General features: G+C 27.9%; 1 protein-coding gene across 2 annotated transcripts in view; it reads right to left on the bottom strand.

The window, feature by feature from the left end:
• Positions 1 to 1688: 1688 nt before the first annotated feature.
• LOC142321745 (carboxypeptidase E-like) overlaps positions 1689 to 24645 on the bottom strand; it is a 103645-nt gene continuing 80688 nt past the window's right edge. For both annotated transcript variants that reach the window (XM_075360086.1, XM_075360085.1), the window contains exons 5-10: positions 19793 to 19956; positions 17966 to 18102; positions 13598 to 13737; positions 8153 to 8279; positions 4410 to 4567; positions 1689 to 2181 (exon numbers count right to left, since the gene is read on the bottom strand). In XM_075360086.1, coding sequence (XP_075216201.1) covers positions 2035 to 2181; positions 4410 to 4567; positions 8153 to 8279; positions 13598 to 13737; positions 17966 to 18102; positions 19793 to 19956 — 873 coding nt within the window. In that variant the 3' untranslated portion in view covers positions 1689 to 2034. The remainder of the gene's footprint in view (positions 2182 to 4409; positions 4568 to 8152; positions 8280 to 13597; positions 13738 to 17965; positions 18103 to 19792; positions 19957 to 24645) is intronic.

Here is a 24645-nt window from a genome sequence, read left to right as displayed (position 1 = left end):
GTGAATATGTAGGGTGTTGAAACAATTTAAACCGTAATTCGTTGATTTTTGATATTGAAGTGAGCTGGAGCATTGTCTTTATAGATAAGCACTTTTTTTGCCAAATGTGGGTTTGTTTTTAATTTTTATTGCTGAGATGCTGCAATAGGGTCACATAATTTTTACAATTTATTGTTTCACCCATTTTAAGATAATCAGTGAAAATTATTCCACATGCATCCCAAAAAACAATTGCCATAAAATTTTTAGTTTTTTTTGGAGTACGTTGACCGTTTTCAGCCCATTGTTTTGTCTTGGGAGCTTAGTGATGAAACCAAGTCTCATTAACTGTCACAAATCAATATAAAGATTACTTTGGATTGCACTGAACGAGCTCGAGACAATAGCTTAAAATGTTTTTTCGGCACTGTTTTTGGTCAGGCGTGAGCAAATGCGGTACCCAACTAGTGCCCAGCCTGTTCATGCAAAATATTGTGCACACATTCTGTTGATGCTAGCTTGTTCACTTTAACTCGTTGCCAAAACAATTTTATGCACTTTTTCTGTCATTTCTGAGGTAGTTACTTCAGAAGGGCATCCACTGCACTGTTCATTGCTAGCTTGTGTTTGACCCATTTTAAATTTTGGCACCCAGTGTTTAACTGTTGTATTTGACAGAAGAGTCTCCTGATGTCATATCAAGCTCTTTAATTTCTTTTGCATTTAGGCCTTTCAGAAAAAAGTATTTAATCGCTGCATGAATTCCAGTTTTTCTATTTTCCAAAAAACATTCACATTTGCATAATAGTTGGGACTTCTTTTATTTTCCCAATATATTTTCACTCTTGTTTTTCTTCCTCGGTTCACTTTCTTCCCATACTCCTGTTATCCTTCTTCTCCGGAAACTTGGATTCTTAGATTAATTTTCTAAATTGGTCTCTATTTAAACAGGTTTCTTTGGAGATTTTTAAAGTTTTAAGATAGTTTTCTACTTCTTTAAACCAATTTAATTTTAAGCTAATTTTAATAGTTCTGTTATAAAAGTTAAATATTTGTTTTGTTAATCTTTTTTCACTCATTCTTTATAAATGCCCATAAAATTGTAATCTTCTTCTCAGATTCTATTTATTTTATAAATTTTGTCTTGGTAGTTGGGTGCATTAATTTCTTGATTTTTGAGAATTTTTAACATCTGTAATTTATTTTTTTTATTACTGGAGAACCCTTTTTTCAAAAGAAATTTTATTAGAACATTTGCTTAATTTCTAGACTCGAGCCTCATCCATGTTGTTTGCAAATATCATCTGCAAAGGCTAATAATATTATGTTTATAAATTTGTTTTTATATCCCATTTTAACATTTTCTGCAATATTTAGTTTTTTGAGTTCTTTCTTCTATTTACTTCCAGTATTATATATTACAATTATAATATATAATATTTTCTTATTTTCTAAATAATTATTTTATTATGTAATAATACTATAATACTTTTTTTAATATAACCAGTACATTATTTTCAAATTGAGGGATAAATTAGTAATGTTTCAACAAGGATTATAATTTAGAATGTACTTAAACTTATAGATATTATGAAACAATAAATATCATGCGTAAGAAGCATCAAATCATTAATTAACTAAAATCTTAATGTAAAATTCTAAAAATATAAATCATGGGACTATTGTAATTTGAATAAAAAGAAACCACATTATTATTTAGAAGTTGATGTATATTTTTTGTTTCTACAGAACAAGTGATTCAATATGACTTGCACAGGCTTATTGTACATACTTTTTTACAACTGTTACAATACCAGATATTAAAATCATTTTTTCATTGTTAATTGTTGAAAGGTGTATAATGTAATTATCATTTACATGAATATATTTTACAAAATGTACATTCTTTAAATGATTTAACTATTTGGTATTATTTGGTAAACTACTGCTAAAGATAACTTTACATACATATGTATGACAGGTACAGAAAATAAAGGCCAAAATTGCCTTCTTATGTTGAAAAGTTTAAATATATCACAGTTATATCAGGGTTACCTATTTTTTTGAATTAAATTTCCTTATTGATCGTTTAACTAGCACATTATTAATCCCATAAAACCATGATTTCCCATCACCAACGTTCATGTCATCGTAGTTTTCATAATTTGGTTCCACACCATTATTGACAATAACTGGTTCTTCCTAGAAAAAACAACATTATTCTACTTAAACTTAGTTTAATAAATAAATAAACAAATTTTGATTTTTATCTTATGTATATTTCAGTTGTGAATTGTTATTAAAATGCTATTTACAATTAACTTACAATTTAATCAATTGGGAATTAAGTAGTGTAAAAAAACTGCTGGGCAAGATCCTGTACAAGGAGTGATTAAGATGTGAAATAATTTTTGAGGTAAATTTTAACAGTTTTCTAAATCCAGGATCTCAGTGTTGAAAGAGAACCAAAAAAAAAACAATCAAGTGTTCTAAAATGTGTTGTGAATGGAAGAAAATGCTCCGACTCTAAAATGTAAAGTAAAAGTACAGTTACAAAAAATTAGCACTCTAGAGAATTACTCTCATCATCAGTGAAAAATTAATATAAAATTCATAAAACAAAAATATATTAGATAATTTTAAAAATCGACAAGTGCAGGACTGTCACTAATTACACCTTAATTATTTTTTATATTGGTTTATTTTTTTTGTGTTCAGATAAATTTGATAATTTACACAGTAGCCGTTCTACAAAGTTTAAAGTGCTGATATACTAGTAACTTTATAGGCTAAATAATATTAACGAACTAACAATTTGGAAATCATGAAAATAAATAATAGTAATATGGAAACAGACATTTTAGAAAATTCTTTAATTTCTATTAAGTTAAAACTATTCTATTTTCTACTACAATAAGACAGGAAATTACAGGCAGTGACAGTGTTCATCTGATTGATATTTTAAAAGTATTAACTTAATACTTTATGTGTGTTATATAATAATTTTACACTAAAATGAGCATTCTTCTTAAATGCAGTATGTTTTGGTAAGTGTTCTTATCTGTTTTTATACTGTGACTGGTGATTTCACATTTTAATAAAAAATATTATTATTGTGTCTGAAAATTTATGTCCATCATACCATTGATTGCTTTGTTTTGCTTATCATACCATTTGCTGAAAGAAAATCAATTAAATTTAATAATAATAATAATAATTAGTAAGTATATAATTTAGTTGTAACAACAAATATCAAGGTTGTTGTGTAATTATGAGGTGGTCAGCTAATGTTTTTTTTAAGGAGCGCTTTTAGTGCTTGTTATACTTTGATTAAAATTGTGTTCCATTTGATCAATTTAAAACATTTTGCAATCTGAATAGTTTATTTATATATATATATATATATATATCAGGGATGTATTTTGTTTGTTTGGTGATACATTAAGTGTGTACGATTTATTTTGTTTTGTTTATTGTTTTGAAGGCTACATTTAATTTTTTATTTTTAATTTGTGAGCTATTTTCTCCGAGTCTTAATGTTATATATTCTTTGTTTCTATTTTAATTTATTTTGTCTAAGAGTATGTCAGTGGGTATGCTGTTATATCAATTTGTGTGTGGTAGGCATTTTACAATGTTACAACATTGAATTTTACTATGTTGGCTTTAGGCAACACAGGTTTATTGAGTGCTCTGTGGATCATACTAATAAAAGCATTTATTTTCTATGAGGTTGGTGGTTTGAGGCAATGTGAGTGAGGTTGTTACTCTGATTATGTTTTCTCATCTGTATTTTCTGTTTATATTTTGAAAATCCTTTATTATAGGTTGTTTTCCTTGATGGTGAGGTCCAGAAAATTAATTTGTTCATTGTATTTACATTCACTCTAAAGCTTATTTTTTGGCATATTTTGTTTATTTATACTAATAGTTATTATGAAGTTAATTATATACAACATGTAGAAATTTTACATATGTGTAATAATGTAAAACTAAGTTAATTAATATTTAATGAATACTTTTAAGAGATCATGAAAACTAAAATAATTACCTTCATGTTCATAATTAATGGTATTCAAATTAAATATTTTTTCCTTGTAAAAGGTTATTTTGTGTTGTACTACTACTTATGTATTACTTTAAGCATATGAAATTTATTACAGTTTTTAACAACAGAATAATGCTGCTTTGTGATTTAATCATATGTATGTTTTTGGTGTTGGATAATTACATCAGACGCATGTAATTTATTTAATAGACATCCTGTTCCTTGCTGAATCACTATAGGACTTCAGCTGAGCTGGATTTTGCAATACTGTTCCTAGTTTACTCATGTGCTGAACCATATTTTTATGTCATTACTAATAAGCTGAAAATATTTAAAAAAATAAGAATTAGTTGATGACATTAAAAATCACTGTATTACTTACTGATGATGAAGGATGAAGATTAAAGTCAAGTATTTGTGCTTCATGATATGGTTTTGAAGTAACATGCACTGTATGTGTAGCAGGATAGTAGCCCTCATGATAAGCAGTAATTCTATACACTCCTGGAGTTACCAGGCGGTAGTAATCACCATCGTGAACTGAAATATTATTTTTTTACTGATAATAAATTTAATAAATAAGATTCTTAAATATTAAATCACTAATGCTCTATATCAACCTTATTTTGGGTAATTCTGTTCTTCCTTCAGCCCACGTAATGTATGTAAACAAGTAAAAATTTAAACTCATTTACTGTCTTATATAAGATACAGTTATTCAACTGGTAATCCAATTTATTCTAGTACTTTGGTTTTTGAATAAAGAATTAAAAAGTAGAAATGGCATGGAAAAGGAGTCAAGGATGGGTAAAATAAAAAGTAAAATAAAAAATATGATGGCATTTGTGTTTAGCAAGAAGGGCATGCAGAGATTAAAAATTAGGATTTCTTTAAATAAGGCAAACACAAACAAATAAGGAATACAGTAAACTGACAAGTATAAAGACATAATACATTTGAAATACTATACAACTTGGTGGTTCCTATCTACAAGTAAAACTATAAATATTGTTTCAATTTATAATTTTTACAAAGCCATGAATGCTAGGAAAACTAATTAACTAATGCTGTTTAACTACATTTAATTACTCTTAACTTAAAACTAACTTTACTGATGTTAAAAAAATAATTAATAAACATGTGTAGTCGTCATCTTTCATATGTGATTGAAATTAGATTTTTATCTGTGGTAGCTAATAAATACAGAAATAAATATGATTATTAAAGTTAAAGCTTTGCAGATACCAAAACATTACTCAGTCTCCTGCCATGCCTACTTAGTAATGTTTACCATATCCTTTGTAATAACAGCATGAATCTTTACTATCTCAAAATATTTTGATGCACCTTCAATTAATTATTCACTTTACTTGTTCTAACAATACCTTGACTCCACTTACAGTTATACTACCTTTCTGTTACCTAAATTGATTAAACCTGAGTATCTCAACATGTACATTTCAACTTTGTTCTTCTAGAGAAAAATCTGCTACAGTCTTTGTTTTCAAATTTATCTAAACTATAATCATTTAAAAGATATTGGCCAAGCTTATTTTCCAAATTTGTCTACTTCAAAAGCCTCTATTCTGTGCTTATTTATCTTTACACTGTAAAGATTCCATTTAGTGCAAAAATCAATAAAAAGATATTTTTAAAATTTGTAATTCCTAATTATTTGCATTTGATACCATAAGTTTCTTTTCCACATAAAATCTCACCATTTTTAACCCTTATATTATAATTTTACTGGCTAAATAATAACTTTTTTGACTTCTGATTTATTATGTATCCTATATTTATACCACACTATTCAATATATTTCTGACTCATTTTTAGTTTCAATAAAATGGACAATATTATCCATAAATTTCAATATTTTCCTTCAAATATGTCACTCAACAAACCCTTTCATGTATAATGTTAGTTGATTCTAATGTAGGTTATGAATAATTCTTCATTTTGTATAATTCAGTCTTGTTTTCTTTTTTTATTTTAACAATTTATTTTACTCCACATTAACAGATTGCCTTTTTAAGATTAATTAATATAATATAGGCTGCTTTGTTTTTCTGAAGTCTTCTTTCATAGTTAATTCAAGTTTTTTTTTCTACATCTGAACTGTCTATTAAGACTTCCACATTGGCTGCAGTCATGTATAAATTAATTAGGTGTAAATTATTTAACAAGAACTCTTGCATGACTGTTTTCACATACATTCACTTCTACATTTGGGATTTCAATTATTATTCTCTAAGTACAAAGGAAGTAATCAATTTTCCTATGTTCTCATAATAAATTTTACCACCAAAAGCCTTACTACAGCTAAAATTTTTACTCTCTCAGAGTATAATCTATGTTTATTGTCTTCTTCTTTGAATATTTCAGAGGTTGAGTAAATTCTGATCTTATAAAAAAGGAAGCTTCTTTTAACACATTTCTCTTTCTCTATTACATTTTCAGGTAGTTTTTCCTTCTGTACAACCATCATATGTATGTATTCTTGCTACTTAACAACTCCTTTGTTTTCTAACAGAGTACTTATACTTCTGATGTTAATACTTTTAGTTTATTGAAGTGTGCATATTTTATATCTTCCAGATCTATTTTCTTTTTTCTCTTTCAATCAACCATTTTTTAATATCAAACTTTACATATTTTAATCTTTCAAGTTTTTATATTTATAAAAAAATGAATTTACAACCATTTCTAAAGCATAATGGAAGTAGCATATATTTAGCCTTTATTTATGGAAGTAGTCTTTGAATATTCAAAGACTTGATTTTACTGTTTGTTTAGCCTCATTTCCTCTAATCATTAACTTGCCATACTTAGTAACTTACTGATTGGCTGGAAGCCAAATGTTTCTGAAGGTTATTTTTTAGTTCCTTATTTGATGAGTGGCATCATGACAGTCTGGGATCAATTCTTTTACGTTCAAGATGTGTATATACCAAGGTCTCACATCACTGTTTGACAATAGAATTAAAAAATTGACTTTTATTTAAATACAACGCTTCGGTTTCTTTTGTCATAGCTAAAAATATAAATGAAGCTTTACTCCCTAAATAATAACTACACTATGATGAATTATGAAATTGACTTAATTTACTATTAACAACTATGCCCAACATTCATCATAATATAAGAACAGAGAAGAAAGACATTCCAAGTCATCTCACATACTCTGTGATCTTGATATGATTTTGGTGTTTTAAGGTCTAAAAAGATTTCTATCTTAATGTGTTTCAGTCATTATTTTATTTTATGCTTTTTTTTTTGTTGCATATTTAAGTGAGCTGTGGAGATTCTCTTTTAGAAGATAGTTTTCATTACTAAAGATATATTCTAAATACTTTTGTTTAAATAGAAAAAAAAATTTGTTCAGTGTCAAAATAAAAGTCTTCTCTCTACAGAGAGTGATAACTTTTTCCTATTGTCAATTGCATATCATTTTTGTATGAATTTACTAAATATTTTGTTATAACTTTTTTGATATTTTCTTTTTTTTTAAATAATTTTGACTTTTGATTAGGCAAAGAATAATCCTCTCTATTCCAAATCTAATGCCTTATTTACGTAAAGAAAGAATTTTTGATATTATAAGCTCATGCTTACATTATAAATTTAGGCAATGATTTTGTTAGAAGTAAGAAGTTAAATAAATTACAGTGTATTAAAATTTTCATGCCTTTTTTTACATTGCAAAGAGAAAGCTATCATCCATTTTGACATTATCCATTTTTATGAAAATACTGCCTTATTATCTTTCTTTACTGAAGTTCTATTATATGTGTATCCCTAGGAAGAGAGAGAGACAGCTCTTTCTAATTTGCTTTATTGTTATTAAAAATTTATTGCAATTCTTTTTTGTTTAGAATTCTTATGTTTTTATTTATTACAATATCTTCTCAAATTACATAGAATAATAAAGTTATATTTATGTTGTTTAAGAAAATAACTAATCAAAAATATTATACTCTAAAGTAAAAAAAATTATGCATCTATTTAATTTTGATTAAACTTTGTAATGATGAGAAATCAGATTTTTCACCTCTACAATATTCTATTCACTTATATATTTCTTCGTACAAAATTTATATAATTCATATAATACTTTCTTCTTACCTGATGTAATATCATGATGGATTTCATTCTTTATCCCATTTGTTATATTTGTGACATGTATGACAGCATTTGATATTGGATGTCCACTGATCGCATCACGTACAACTCCCTTTATTCCAATATGAGACTGAAATGTTTTTCTTAAATTAATATTTTTTACTTAACTAAATCTGTTGAAACTTTTGAAAGCTAAAGAGTTATTTTTACATAGAAAATTAATTTTGCAAGGTAACTCCAAAAATATCTTGATATTAACAACATTTATTTTTACATATATAAAAAACCATACTTAAAAAAATTTATATTTAAAAAATACCATATTTAAACACAGTATGAAATTTATTAAATCTGATAACCAAATAATCCAAACAATATATTCTTATGATCAAACGTAACATTCAACTACAAACAACAGAAATTTTCTAACTACTTCAAGATGGACCCATGATAACACTGCCTGGAACTGGAATACTTATGTTGTAGAAATTGCATAATAACTCCAAAACAATCTTTTGAAATTATAATATGTATTTAGAATGTCAGTTTAAATACCTTTTTGCATATTTAATGTTCACCATGTTGGTCAATATCTTTAAATGTAATTGCAAACAATTTTTAATATAATTTGATGATTTCTATAGAAAAAACTAATGTTACGGCATTTAAAGGAATGAAGCCTACAAAGTTCAAGATTATTTTAGAGAACCAACATATTAAGCACCACCAGGTATTTCAGCTTCTAGGTTGCAATTTTTCATACTGTGAAAAGATAGATCTGCATATTTAGATTGACAGGTTTAACAAAACAAGAGGAGTAAAGGGATTAGTGAAATCTGAAGAATAATGTTCAGAGAAATAAAAGTTTTCTAAAATCATCTTGGTCCTGCTCGTTTGGAAGTGAAATGTGGTTTTTAATAAATGTTCACTAGCATTAATTTCAAAGTGCAGTAAAAAACTTGGTTCCTGAGGCTGTAGTAGGCCGCAGTTGTTATAACTTATAATTTTCTAAAATGTAATGTTAATATCTGTAAAGAGTTTAACATATGTGTTTGAGTATCAAAATAAAGAAATATCAGTGACAGTGTTCAGTTACATTGAATGTGTGAATTCTAATTAGTTTTTAAACTATAAATCTACAGGCAGATAAAGGTCACCCAGGAATATATGGGATAAACAATTTTGGGAAAGCAGAAATTGCACTTAAAAATGGCGAAAAAGAAGAAAGGGAAAAAGGAAAACTTCAAAGTAAACTTATAAAAATTTGTTGTTGCTCTACCTTCAATTTAATTTTATTTTGATTTTTTTTCTATGGTTTCAAAGAAACATTTGTTTACATCATATGATGACCCTTACCTGCTCTTTCACTTCCTCAACTCAATCTTCAATTTTTAAGGATTGTAAAATTATTACGGGTAAAAAAAATTTCTTAATATTACTATTTTTACTTTTAGCTAAATGTCATATTTATAAACAAATTTTTTAATATCCTCATCATAAAACTTGGCCACCTGTGAATTAAGCTAGTAGTAACACTGTTTTTCAACTCCTCGCAATTTTCAAAATGCTGCATCGCAAACCATTTCTTCATTTTTGGGAAAAGATGATAATCATTGTTAACCAAATCAGGACTGTAAGATGGTTAAACAGCTCCACTTTGAAACTGTCAATTTGGCATTGAGTGTGTTCTGGAGTATGTGAATGAGTGTTTTGTATCACCCTTCTTAATTTGGTTTGGCTACCAGTGATAATCAGCTTTTCCCAAAACTGAAAAAATTGTTAGCTACACAGCATTTTGAAAATTATGAGGAGTTGAAAAACAATGGTACTACCTGGCTTGATTCACAGGCAGCTGAGTTTTATGATGAGGATATTCAAAAACTTGTTTATGGATATGACAAGTGCCTTAATTTGGATGGCAATTATATAGAAAAGTAGTGTTAAGATGTGTATAATAAATTGTTTATTTATCAATTGGTGTTTTTTAATAACGAATCACAAGTTATCTTCCAAACACACACACATATATATATATATGTACTAATTCAAAATAAATTCTTTGAAAATAACTGAAAGAATCTCTTTTATGGGGCAGTGATAGCATTAAATTTTGGAAAAAATAAAAAAGCAGGTAAGGGTAATTTTCACCATTTTTTATTTTTTATACTGGTCGCAGAAAAATGAGGTAAATACTATAAGTTATTAAAAATGCCAAAATTTTAAATTAAATTTAGGGGAAGGGATATTCAGCATTATTTCTAAACAGTTTTTGCCTCATACCTCAAAAACTTGTTGGTCAAAAAGTAATTTTAGCCTTGTTGAATAACAGCACCAAATTGGTCCAACTTACTGAAATACGTAAATATAATTTATAGTGACCTCCAAGGTACCGACGATTTTAGGTCATTATAACCGATAGTCACAGTAACCGATGTTTAGGTAGCTTAGTGGTACTACTTTAATATGCCATTTACACGGCTATTGTAATACAGCAAAATAATTTCTTTCCATAATAAAATAATATAAAAAACAAAAATATGCAATAAATACAAATACGGTAGAGTAAGAGATAGAGAAAAATTGAAAAAATTACTTTTTTTGCAAAAAGTCTGTTATTTTGCTTGGTTTCGAACATTTCGTGTTGTAGTAGAATCTTTGAAGGTTCTTTTCTTAATCAAAACAAACACTCTTTGTTTGTTCATTAGCAGTTTCTGTAAAACTGAAATATCGGCAAACGGTTTTCATTGCCGCTAAAATTTCTGGAAGATTTGGCTGGTTGATTTCTTCATCGTTGTCACTATCGTTACCTTTTTTGTCATCACTACGTCCCCGTCAATTTCTACTAATACTGAAGCCACTACATTATCTGTTACAGTTTTATGCATTTCTAAATCTTTGTCAATATCCTGATAATCTTCAAAAATGCATTTAATAACGATTGGTTTTGCAGACTATTGCCCCATTCCGCCAAAGATTCTTTTTTGCATGCAACATCAGTGACTTCGCCAGCTTGTGGTAAAAATCCTGGGAGTCGAAAGCAATAGTTACAGTCAGCGGAGAAACCTCATTCCATGATTTTTCCAACACAATTATAGCACAAAATAGTTATTTGTGTTTCGTTTTTTTGCTCTAAATCTTGTAACATTTGTAAAATCAGGTTTTTTTTTGTAGTGGAATTTTATCGACTTGATCTAAGGGCTGTAAGACTGCTGTTTTTATGGTAAGAATGCTAACTTTATATAAGAAAGATTTTCAACGTGTGGATGAGCCGGACAGTTGTCAATTAGCAGCAGTATTTTGTAATTTTCAATCTTTCATTCACGGTCTCATTTTCGTATCCAAGACGTAAAAATATCATTCTTATCCAAGTTTTCTTGTTACTTTCGTGGATAACAGGAAGCGATTTCAAATTTTTAAAGCATCTGGGTTTAGAACTTTTCCCTATAACCAGGAGTTTTTTGTCAGTTCCAATCATATTTGTAGCAATTAGTACTGTTAGTTTTTTTTTTTTGATAATTTTACCCTCGAACACCTTTCACCTTTAAACCGAGGGGTTCTTTCTGGCGTCAGTTAAAAAAAAAAATCAGATTCATGAGCACTATAGATTTTTTCGTCATAATTGCCCTTTTTTCATTTTGGCCAAATGGTTTGTAGTCATTTTTCTGACACACCGGTTGAAACTGCTGCGGTTTGCTGCTTATTCTCGCCGACATAATACCGCTGATGCTGACGGAACCGTTGTATCCAAGCTGAGGTTATTTCACGTGGTTTACCGAATTTTTCAGAAAAAAATCGTTCGCCTTAGTTTGCAATATAGGGCCGCTAATAGGGATATCACTAGCCCTCTGGAATTTAAACAATTATAACAGCACCTGATCTACATCATTATGATGACTAGGCCGTAATTTCATAGAAGTGTTTCAAAATTTTTCATAATTTTTTCAAGGTTTTTCCATGTCACCGATATTGTTGAATTACCTAATGTTTATGGTGAAATCATAATTAAATCACTATTAAATGAATTACAGAGGATACGTAAAATGAAATACTGTAGCCGCACGATATTATACGCTCACACCAAAAAATTAATAACAGCTGAATGCGGTTTCTTCAGTTTACAATAATCTGGTACAGGAAGATGATAAGAAAAATAAGAATTTTGGTACTCATGCAGGTAAAAAGGAAAAGATAACTCATTTTAACCGTCAAAATATTTTTGTAGTTACAATGTAGATATACTACTACGTTACTGACGAGTCACTTCCGTCCGTCATTACACGCGATAAAATGTTGCATTGCAACATTTTATGGCGAAAAAATGTAACCGATATGTCACTACAACCGATGTAATTACAAACAATATACATACCTTAAGTTAATATACAAAAAAACAACAAATATACAAAAAACTTAATTTGTTTCTGGAACAAACACAACAGTTGAGGCCACCAAATTGACAGGACGTTTACGTTGACATAATTTTATACTATATGACGACGACCAACTGTTACGTTTTAAACAAATAACACGATTTTTTTTTATAATTTACATCCGAGGACTAAAAGCTCCCATCCTAAGAATGTAATTTAATTCCGAAAGCGCTTGAACGCTTCAAATTCATTTGTTGGTAAGGGGTTTGTAGTATATTAACTTCAATTATATACTTATACCAACGGGCCATGCTTAACAAAATTTTATAAAATGTACATACTGTATTTATGTATTAACAGCATACCAAACCAATCAAGAGACAAGTTTGTGGTCATTTTATCCGACGTCACTATAAATGATACTTGCTGTATATAATCACTCCAATAAATAAACTTTTAAGCCCCAAAGAACAAGGGGCTAAATGGGACTTGTACTTAAAAAAAAGAAAGTTTTTTAGCTTTAATTTTCAGGATTGAAAATCTAACTAGTATTTATTCAGATGACATTTGAGATTCTTTAAAAAAGAGGCTTCCATGGGAATTTTTTATATCATACTTTATTCGTTTTTCAAATTGTGACATAAAAAAATGTTACATGAAGTAGCTGTCGTGCAAGGCGATCATCTAATGGAACCCAATTTTTTCCAGAAAACTTTTAGCTATTTTGGAATTGTACATATTTCTTAAGTAATACATTAATATTTAAATTCATGAGGCATATTTGAAATAAAAATCTTTCAAGGGCAAAGCAAGGAAGTTATTTAATTTTGCTGATATTTTTTACAAATTTTTGTAGAAAATTTAATTTTTTAAATTTGTTGTATAGGGTTTTCAATAGACAATAAAGCAATTTTGCATTAAAGAAAGATTAGAGGTCACAAGACAAACAAAAATCTTTATTCTTGATGCATTTTATTTCTTGATAGTTTAAAAGCTACTTTGTTATCTTCTATACATTCTTAAGTATGTTTCAATAAAAATTTAACAAATTTAATATTAAAAATAATTTGATATTTACCAGCCATATGAAAGTGATTAGGGCTTCTTTGTTTCGATTCCATTCTTCTTCTAATGATTCTGCTGGTGGATATTTTTTACATCCAAGTTCTAAAGTGATTTCAAAATCATTGGAAGATAAGTAGTTAAAATCCTGCATGCCTTAAAAAAAATTTATACAGAAAAAATGTTAATTCCTGGTAATCAAAATTAGTTTATATACGAGTAATATCTTATTATAATATTTGATTTAATGCTACTGATATTTCCTTTAATTTAATAATTTTTATACTCAAATGTTTAGTGTCTTATAAACATAAAATTGATACAATTTTTTTTAATTAACAATATTTATTGCAAACAAAATTCAAACTCTAGATGCCATATTTGATTTCTATCCTCTGTGCTATTTCACTCCTAACAGAAAACAGTAAAAACTACAAAAGAATAACTGAGTATGATCAAGTGTCTGGGTATGAATGTATGTTTTATATTCAGAAAAATGGTAATAGTAGGTAATATTATACTAAATATTATAAAAATGATTTATTGTTGTCTCACATACTTTATGACATTAGCAATCTGATTGGTTTAATATAACTTTTCTCTCTTACTCTAATCCATTTGTTGTCCGTATGCTTCAGGATACATCTTGCATCCTTACTTCTCTATTTTATATACGTTAAACTTTGTCTTGCTTTATTACTTTCCCAGCTATAGCAATATATGTTGCTATTATAACAGGAAAGTTATAGAGCACAATGGTTAAGTATAAGAGTATGATAGGGTATAATGGTTAACGGCTAAGTTATAAGTTCAGAGTTGTAAAAAAATTGGTCTCTTAAGTTTTGTGCCTTAAGGAGATATTAAAAAAATGTAAATAAATTGTAGATAATCTGCAAAAAAATTTTATTCTAGTGCTTCCAAGTCCAAAAAATTTATATTTGTTAGATGGACATTTGTGTATATGTATATTGGTCTTATAAACTGGACCCTATTGACTGATTTTCTTCAAACTTTGTAGACAAATACTACCCTCAGGGAAGGGAAAGAAATGTATTAATTTTTGTTAAAAATTTGAAGAAGGGGGTATTTTGGTTGAAATAAAATTTCAAATCTTTACTTGGGCAATTGTGCAAAAACAATTTCCTACAAAAGTTGAAGTTTTTTTTATCAAGATTACAAATACTAAAAAAAATTATTACCCCTCCCCAAAAAAATAACTATATATTTTTTCTTTTTTTTAGCTATATCCTGCTTCAAAAAAGGATTAATGGGAAATTTTTGCATCTATATATTATACATCAATAGGACTTCAAACCATCATAAATGTTTTGCCCATCCTATTCCAATGGTCTGTCATATCAGTAAAATATATTTTCAATCTTTTAAAGATTAATTTTAAATTTAAATCCATCTCGCAAGTGACCATTGTATTTTTTTAAATGTAATTTTAATAATTTGATTAAATAATTTGATAATTTACTCTTTAGTATCTGTACAAAAGAAATTTTCACCCCCTAACTAGAAAATTAGGAGTATGGGAGGCCCCAAAATGAAAAAAAAAATTTTGCAATTTCAAATTTTTTTCTCAAAATTTATTTTTTTCGACAAAAATGTCATTAATATAACTTAATAACTTCTTGTGATGGGGGAGACCCTAAATTCTTAAAAAAAATTATTTAAAATCAATTTTAAAATATTTTAATTATTAAAAAAATGCCCTCAGATCCATGAGCACCCAAATTTTAAAATGTCTAAAGCATATTTTTCAAAATTGGGTTACTAATATACTAATATTAAAAATGAAAAACATGGATTGTGAATGGAAAAAACTGGCAATTAATTGCATAACTTTCCCAGTTACGCCTGCCAATAGTAAAAAAATTAATTTAAATTGTGTAACTATTTATTTATTACTATATATTTAATTTTTCTTTATCTTTGTTTCATTTTCTCTATTAAAATGATTTTTTCCCCCAAACAATAAATTTATTTATATCATACATTATTTCTAATTCAATCCAAGTTTCAAATAAAAATAACTTCATCTGTAAATGTGAATATTTTCATATTTTGCCTTGAACTATATTACATATCTCAAAATGTTATTTTAGTTCATTTATTGCTTCTTCCAGCTATAGATTTAAAAACAGTAGGCATAAGCTGAAGGCTAATAATGCCTTCTGTGGATATCTCTATTCTTATTTATTTTTTTTTACTATATCTAATTTTTCATATACAAATTGGTGTCTTGCTTTTCCTGAAATTGAATTATTCTTTATCTGATGCACGTTCCATCTTTCATTCTATTCTTCAAAAAAATTATCTAGAGTATTTATCCCAAAAGAAAAAGCTTCTCTTTTTTAAAGTCATATATATCACAAATCAGTTGGTGGAAGTAACTGAATTTTTATATAAAATTAAAACTAATTCTTTTGAGTTGCAAAATTGTAACTCATAAGTATATTTAAAGAAAATCTTAGAAATTATGGAAAATTACATGTAAAATTTATCCTTCATCTGTTTTGTGGATAATACATTTAAGTGTTCCATGACATCATTAAGAAACAGTACAAAAAAAATTCCTGTTCAGGTATACTTAAGAGAATACAAAAGCTTCATATAAGTACAGAACACTGAATAGACTTTTTGCATGATTGTACGGATACTTTGGACAATGAAAATTTGTATTAACTTGTTAATAAGAGTTAGCTTTTTGAAAGTTATTTGCTGTATAATTTGGTCGGCAGTGAAAATAACACAATATGTGAAGTAGCAGCATTCCATCAGGTTCTAATGGAATGCTGCTACTTCCATACATAATAGCTGAAACATTTCAAGAAGTAACAACTTGAAAATTTAGGTTTATGAAAAAGGAAAATGTGCCAGGCCTGTGGTCAAACCCATATTTAATAAAAAGAATTTTGTTATTAATAAAATCATGGTATAATTTTACATGCTGATAAATGACTAATGATTAATAATTTTGTAGAATTACCATCATTTCTTCAACATAGCAAAAACTTTTGTATTATTTTAAATTTTTCATTTAATTTTTAACAACAAATTCTATTTACCTACAGAAAGTTGAAAAGAGCTATTATTGGGAATACTTCTGATGCTAAATATTTTATGTATTTACAACATTTATAGCAATTTGTGTGTCTGCTTGATGGCCATACACATCTGTATATATTTATTAATAACTTATGTTTACAGAAGTTTTGGAAATTTATGAATAAGTTTGCAGTGTACTAAGATCAGGGAATTAAAAATATTTTAAAATTTCTACCGATCAATACTATTTTTTTAAATAAAATTTTCTTTGAAACCATTCAATAATTTTTTTTGCATTTATTTTTTACAAAACATTCAGCTGTGTAAAATTCTGTAGTACAGAAATACATTAAAAATATATGCAAGGAAGAAGTTAAGGAATAAAAAAAATGATACCTGGTGTTTAAATATATATATTTTTGTCATATAAAACAATATGTTGTCATATACCTTTTATTTCAGTGTCTCTTTTTGGTGTACGTAAACCACTTGAAGTGATTGAGATGCTAAGGGAAGTGATTGAGGTGCTAAGGGTGGCTTTTTCTGAAATTAACAATGTTAATGGCATAGCAAGTCCTTATAGTGAACAGAGAGAAGTTATCTATAGGGCTGAATACCTTCTGAATTTTGGTGGGCTTGGTATAACAATATGCAACAGTATGTTTGGTTTAGTTTAGTGAAGAAGGCAGCAGGAACCACTCCACATCTCACTTTTCCTAAACCTGGCAAGAGAAGCTTATTCTTAAGAAAGACTATGTTAATTTCAAGCCAGGTAGCATGTTATGTTTTGGTTATACCATTTAACACAGATCTCTTTATTTCATAGTTTTCATAACCATACTCTGGTGAAATCAGTTTTTTTATATAAATGATTTTTTAACCTTAAATTTTCAAGTTATTACTTCTTGAAATGTTTCAGCTATTATGGAACCATCAGGTTCTAATAGAATGCTGCTAAATTCACATATTGTGTTATTCTCACCACTGACCAAATTATACAGCAAATAGCTTTTAAAGCTAACTCTTATAAATAGGTTACTACAAATTTTAATTCTACAAAGTAGTACAATCACGCAATATAATGATAAAAATTGGAAATATTGGACCCAACTTCAAATTAGGTAATGCAGTAAAGTTTGTTATTTGTCTAGTCTGATTACCTATCCAACTACATTTACATAAATTTACATTTTTTGCATTTGAAAGTGAAATTATATTTGTAATTTACAAATGAGTTAAATGATTTTGTGGGTTTTTTCTATTATTAGAGAAAAATTAATTTTATTAATGTTGAATAAAACAAGGAAAGATTATCATGAGATGTATGTACCTCCATCTATACTGTACCATGCTGCTCCATTTGTTATGCCTTCTTGTCTACCAAAGTTATATCCATCTCGACCACAACCTTTCCTGTTTATATCAGCCATATCTTTATGATGTTTTGCATAATTTATGGCTAAAAATCTGAAAAAATATAAATAAATGGATTATTTTTTACTGATTCAATTTAGATAATATTCTGGGGAAAAAGGCTATTATTTACTGTTTTTGAAATTCATGATTGGAGAAATCAATGAATATTTAATATGCAATTTAAAATCCAAGGGTTTAAAGATGAATACTTATTCATAAATATTCATCTTATGAAGCAACAACTATTAAAGCAGCAACATGACAAAACTAAATTTTATTATTACATATTGGTTGATCAATTGCAACAATGAACAGGTCTCTAACTGGCTAAGGTCTGGTATTTTTTATTATTTTGCTATTATTCCCAGCAAAAAAAACACTTTTAACTATTACTGGGCATCTACCTAAGCAAAGTAAATAATAGCTATGTTAATCATAAAACAGAAACAATTAATTTAATATTTATTTTTATGAGTGGTTTTCTGCTAACATTTATTTTCAAAAAAAAAATTAAAACGGCCCATTTTTCAAAACATGGCTAAATTACCCATCAAATGCATAATGCACCAATCAAAGCAAATTATTTCTGATTAGTCTTAACCTTAAAAAGATTAACTCCTTCCTTGATATAGCTTGTTAAAAAAAACATGAATTTAGGCATAAAGCTAGAATGCTTAAAATATAAATCTGATAAATTTCACTCAGCAGACTTAAGAAGTCATAAAAAAGTTGTTTCATACATTATCATAAAATCAAATTATAAGTTCATAGATGTTATAAATTAGACAGAAATCATATTTTACAACGTAAAGAAAATCTATCAATAAATTCATAACTTTTTGTGTAGTTTTTAGACTAAATGTTTAGAATACTTGAATTCAATTTTTATCCTGTATTTATTTTTTGAATTTTATTTTACAGTTAAATATCCATTTGATCATTGTTTTAAATTTTTAAATGTGTACATCTTCAGTGTAAAATTATTAGTAAAACCTAAAGAGCTGTGTTTGAGCATTTGAAGGAGATTCCTTCTACTTCAGTAGTGCCTTCAGAAATTGGAAACCTGTGCCAAGTAGTACACAGAGCCAGATAGATAATTTTTAGCTAATCAAAGATAAAATAAATTTATAAGATTTTTGTTCTTAATTAACTTAATACTAAAACTTCTGACTGCTCTGTGTACTTATAAAATCTGCATGTAGAATTTCTACTAGATTATCTTCAAAGATTGATTTTGTAGTTTTGTATGACAGTTTTCTGCATTTTTCTTTTTTTTACATAAGCAAAAGGTACATTTGGTGTATTTGACACTGTTATCACTACAGTTTAATTAGCATAATCTGGGGTTGTCGTGTTTTAAGTAAGTTTGTTGAATGATTTTAAGTATTTTTCTAGTACTCTTTAAAATAAAGAAGAGTGACTACCTTTCCTGAATAAGTTGGCAGTTTTGTTTGAATATTAATTATGTATAACAGTTTTATATGCTTTTGAAATTACATATATTTTGGTCCTATATTATATGTTGGCTAACATATCTACATGTATGGCTGTGTAAACATAAACAAGTGCTGGATATTTAATGTATGTTACATAATGTTATGCGTATTTTTCACACAATGCAAAAATAAAATATAGTCTGTAACAGTGAGCTTTATGAAAATAATTTATTCTAAATCTGTAAACTAAATTATAATGAATTTATTAGTGAACTATTTTTAAATTTAACTCGTGAAAACTTTACCTGAAAGTATCATCATCAGGGCTTTCTGAATATTCAGTCGATTTTCCTGAACGACTTTCATCATATGGATAATTAGCTACCAAATCACCCCCATGTAAATTAGCCGATAGAACAAATGGTACTTCCATTATTAAACGTATAACTGCTTTAGTTTCAGGTTGAATCTAAAAAAAAATTACTACTATTAACTTAATTTAGATATAATTCTATAAATATTCGTTGCATGTATATACACACATACACATACATACACACACACACACACATATATATATATATATATATATAAAGCCAGCTGGAGATATTACAGATATTTCATGTACCAAATTTCATCATTCTTAAGCTTAGAATTACATGGTAAAACAACACCTGAAGCAACATTATTTTTAATTAACTACTCTGATACTAACTCATTCTTCCACCAAATAACTAACTATTTTAAGATACTTCATTATTTCTTTTCTTCAGTTTTCTGAAATTGTTTTGTCTTCAGCCAAAAAAAATTTTATTTAAAAAATGTCCCTAAATTTTTTAAAATGGTGAACATTTTATTCCAGTCTACATTATTAAATGCCATTTCTAAATCTACAAATGCCATGTACGTTGGTTTGCTTTTCTTTAATCTTACTTCTATTACTAATCTGAGTTCTAAAATTCCTTCTTTTGCCCCTATACTTTTCCTGAAACCAAATTGGTCTTCTCCTAACACGTCTTTCACTCTCCTCTCAATTTTTCTGTACAGATTCTTGTAAATCATAAAATGTAAAAATAAATGTCAGTACTTGGAAGTTTAAATAAACTGAATGATTAAATTAAAAAAAAAAGTGAATATTTGAGTCTCAAAAAGAAACTAATAACAATCTTAGTAACTGACATGCACTTTTGTAATTTGTTAATGTTAGGTGTTTGTGAGTAATAATAATGCCAAGTAGAGTAAAAGGTCTTAAAAAAGGATAAAAAATAAAAGGAACAATCAATATGGTTTAAAATACCATCACACAGAAACATGTTTTCATAAACTAAGAAAACACAAAAAAAATTAATTTGAAAAAGAAGATATTTAATATAAATTGGCTATAGCGAATATATACAAGTAAATCATAAAAAATTAAGTTCTTTGAAAGGGAGGGTGGACCTGAAGACAAGTTTTTACTTTGTCAAACAAAGTCATAACTTTGGAGCAGGGTGAGATAATAAATGTTGTGGAAAGATAATAAATATGTGAGAAAGTATGTACTATGTAGTACATACTTTCTCACATATGCACAATACCAAGAAGTATTCACGGTTATTATTAAACAACTTTGGATACAATGCATCCTGACCTAAAAATTGCATCGATCACTGTTCACAACATAGGGTAGTGCTTTTAGTAAACTTTGTTTATCCAATTCCACTTTTCTCATAAACATTAATATGCATGAGAGAATGCATAAGATTCAAAGTTTTATATATATATATATAAAATTGTGAAAAACTAATTTTTATCACTAGTGGTTTGGGAATCTATGAGTTATCCCAGACTTGGTGATTATGCAAAATTTCATCTTAATGAATATTCATTACTTGAGGAAATTTCAAGAATATTGTTTGAGTCATTTTTTTGAAAAAAAAACCTTTTACTACTTATGGGAATAAAATACCCCTGAATTTTAACTTTTCAATAAATAAAAGGGGTTGGCTGGTGATACTGCACAAATATAACCATGTACCAAATTTCATCATTCTTAAACTAAGAATTATATGGATAAATTAACACTTGAAACCTTCATTTATGTTCAGCATATTTAGTGATATAAGAATCATTCAAATCGATTTAACGGTTCCCGAGTTTTAAGCGAGCATCTGTACAAACATCGAACACTGATTTGTTACAACAGTATTAAACAACTAAAATCTTAATTTTAATCTACGATTTCAAGTATCCTGGGGCTGAATATTTTTTAATTGAACATTCTTGTGATCAAGAATAGTTTTGGATGAAACATCTTTAATCACACCGAAACATACGGGTACCTGAACAGAAATTTGTAGCATAATGAAAAGGCCAACATTGTCTTGCCTTAATAACTTCGTTACTATTAGTTTCAGAAACGTAAATGCGGTGTCATTTTATAACTTACATGATCAGCTCGTCGGTACAACTTGGAGTTTGTGTCACTTGTGAGAGGATTGGTAGGAAAGGGGCACAGCGCAGATCGGCCAAAACTAGCGCTCTCGCACACTTCCATTCAGTGTCGCTCACGACTTAGACATGATAGCGCGGTGATTCGTGTGTTTGTGTTTAGAGTTTGTCGAGATAAATCGATTTAAATAAGTGTGTATTGGACAATATTTACGTGTAAAAAATTAAAGTAAACATGTAAAAAAGTATAAAAAATCAGTGTCAGCCTCAGCTCGCGCAAAAGCCAGTCCGAAATAGAAATTATTCATATCGTTGTAGAGGGGAGGTTAGGGGCCACGCAAGGTACCCCGAGTCCGGTGCCGAGCGAGCGAGATTGTTTCGGGAGCGTCGCAAAGTTGGCACTGCGCTCTCAGTGAACGACGCCGACGGCGCGAGTACTTCTCCCGCTGTTTATTACGTCTCTTACTTCTCATATCACAGACCGATGTTGAACAAAATTGTTGTCAAATATTAGTCGAAATAGTTATCATGTACCGTTTAGTGTCTGCTTTATGTTAAAATTAAATTTAGTACTCGGTCAATGTCTCGTTTTTACTTCAATCCGATACAATAAAAGTGACTCGGCATACAGACCGACCAATTTGTAGAGTTGGCCAAATGAAGAACTAAAATTTTCGATTAAGAGACTTTAGGTTTTGTTAAAAAAATACTACGCTGGCTCTCGCATTTAACTCTACAGATAAGTTAGTCAATCTGTAGTTCGGAGGAACTTCATCCGCCCCGCACAGCCACACCCGATTTTTTATGACTGAAAGGTACTGCCAAAAATTAAATACATCTTTTTGAAAAATTAGATAACAGAACTGTATTAAAAATATCCTGTTTATATAGCTATTATCTGTAAACAGGAGATTTCAATTATTAAAACATTCGACATCCATTCACAATTTAGGTTATCCTCTCGCATTTATCAGTCATATTTGCAGCGAAACTTCCAAAATCAAACGCAGAATTATATTTCTCAGTTAATTCTTCATCACCTTCATTCAGAGGTCTATCAATAAAAATCAGTTAATACAGGGCTTATGATTGCTTTTCATTACTTATAATACATGCGGACATCATTACAAAGATGTTAGTGTGATATCACACTAACATTTGCAAAAATATCGAACAAAATTAAACAATCGATATCAGAGAATCATTTACAAAGAGGTTAGAGAAAAACAAAAAAGAACGCCACATCTGTGATGGAATTATGAGATGAGCACGAAAAGAATTATTTATAATTTATTATAATATTAAATTATTTTATATTTGGGTGGCACGCATTTGTTAGTAGGAAAGAAAATTCAAAATAAATACCAACAGTAAAACAATATATCAGGAATTATTTGCAAAAGTTTGTTATGTAGGTAGCAAAATTTCAGTCAATATTTGAAGGTACTTAAAAGGTTGCTGTCACAAGGAAAACCTAGAAAAAAGTCTGCTTGTATCAAATATGATTATAAAAATATTTCTGTGGAGTGAAATGCTTTGACATAGCAAAATATAGGCAGTAGGAAAATAAACAGATAAAAGATAATCATACTTAAATAGACCTTTTTGTATAAAAATAATAATAAAATTTAAAAAAACAAATAAAAAATGAAGTAACATACTTAATTAAAATTTAAGTAGGTTGATAAAGTATGAAATGAAAAATCTAAACACAAATAGGAGAAAAGGGAAACTTATAGCAGAATTTTGTAAAAAGATGAATTAGATTGCTTAGCCTTAGTACTAAGACATAAAGGTTTGGTTAATTTGGTAAATAATTTTTGTTACATGGAATTGTGGGGAAAACAAATCTTCAGATTATAGAAACTTTAATTATTTTAATCGGTGCATGATGTATTATTTTCTAATTATAACATTAAAAGTATTGCTAAAAACTGCTTCATAAAAATTACATAATCAGAACACATTAATTAATTATACTATAATGTAATTGACTGCTAAGTAATAAATAATTTTTATATTACTGTTATTCTTATCAGAATTATTATATTAACAATTTAAATATCATTCTCAGAATCTTACGCCGATTTTATTTTTCAATACATAATAAATTAAATATTATTTCATTATCTTTTTATTATAACTTATTAAAATTATGCAATTTAGTGTTCAATAAATGAACAGCTTTTGCTATAATAAACTATATTAATTACAGTATACTTAATAAAAATTAATTGATGTTCTGATTAACTAACTGGTAATTAATATATCAAAATTGTGTTAAAACCATCACAAATTGAACTGTTATTTGCAATATAACCAATAAGTCTTGTAGAATGTTAATAATTAACAATAATTCCACATTATAATTATTATTATTACACCAAATTATGTCAACATATTTAATAAAATAAATCAATTATTTTTTATTACTAGAAAAGAGGAAAAAAATGTTAGCTCAAAAATTTGTAGCCATTCTCAAATTACAGCAGCACAAATAATTATGACCCTACTCCTGAAGTAGTGAAGTAAAAAAATATATACTTGCAACTGAAAATAAATCACAGCAACTAATTCCCTGTTTTAAATGAAAGAACTTTTATAATGACTCATGCAGTCTCCTGTTATACGTACAATGTCAGTAGGACTATAAGAAGATGAGAGTTTTTATCAGCAAATACTGTTATGAATTCAGTAGCAAAAATGTATCCAATGAACATATTTTTTT

This window comes from Lycorma delicatula, chromosome 3 (assembly GCF_047948215.1).
Source record: "Lycorma delicatula isolate Av1 chromosome 3, ASM4794821v1, whole genome shotgun sequence".
Lineage (NCBI taxonomy): Eukaryota > Metazoa > Arthropoda > Insecta > Hemiptera > Fulgoridae > Lycorma > Lycorma delicatula.
Note: the sequence above shows the minus strand (reverse complement) of the source record. Positions and strands in the feature narration are given on the sequence as shown.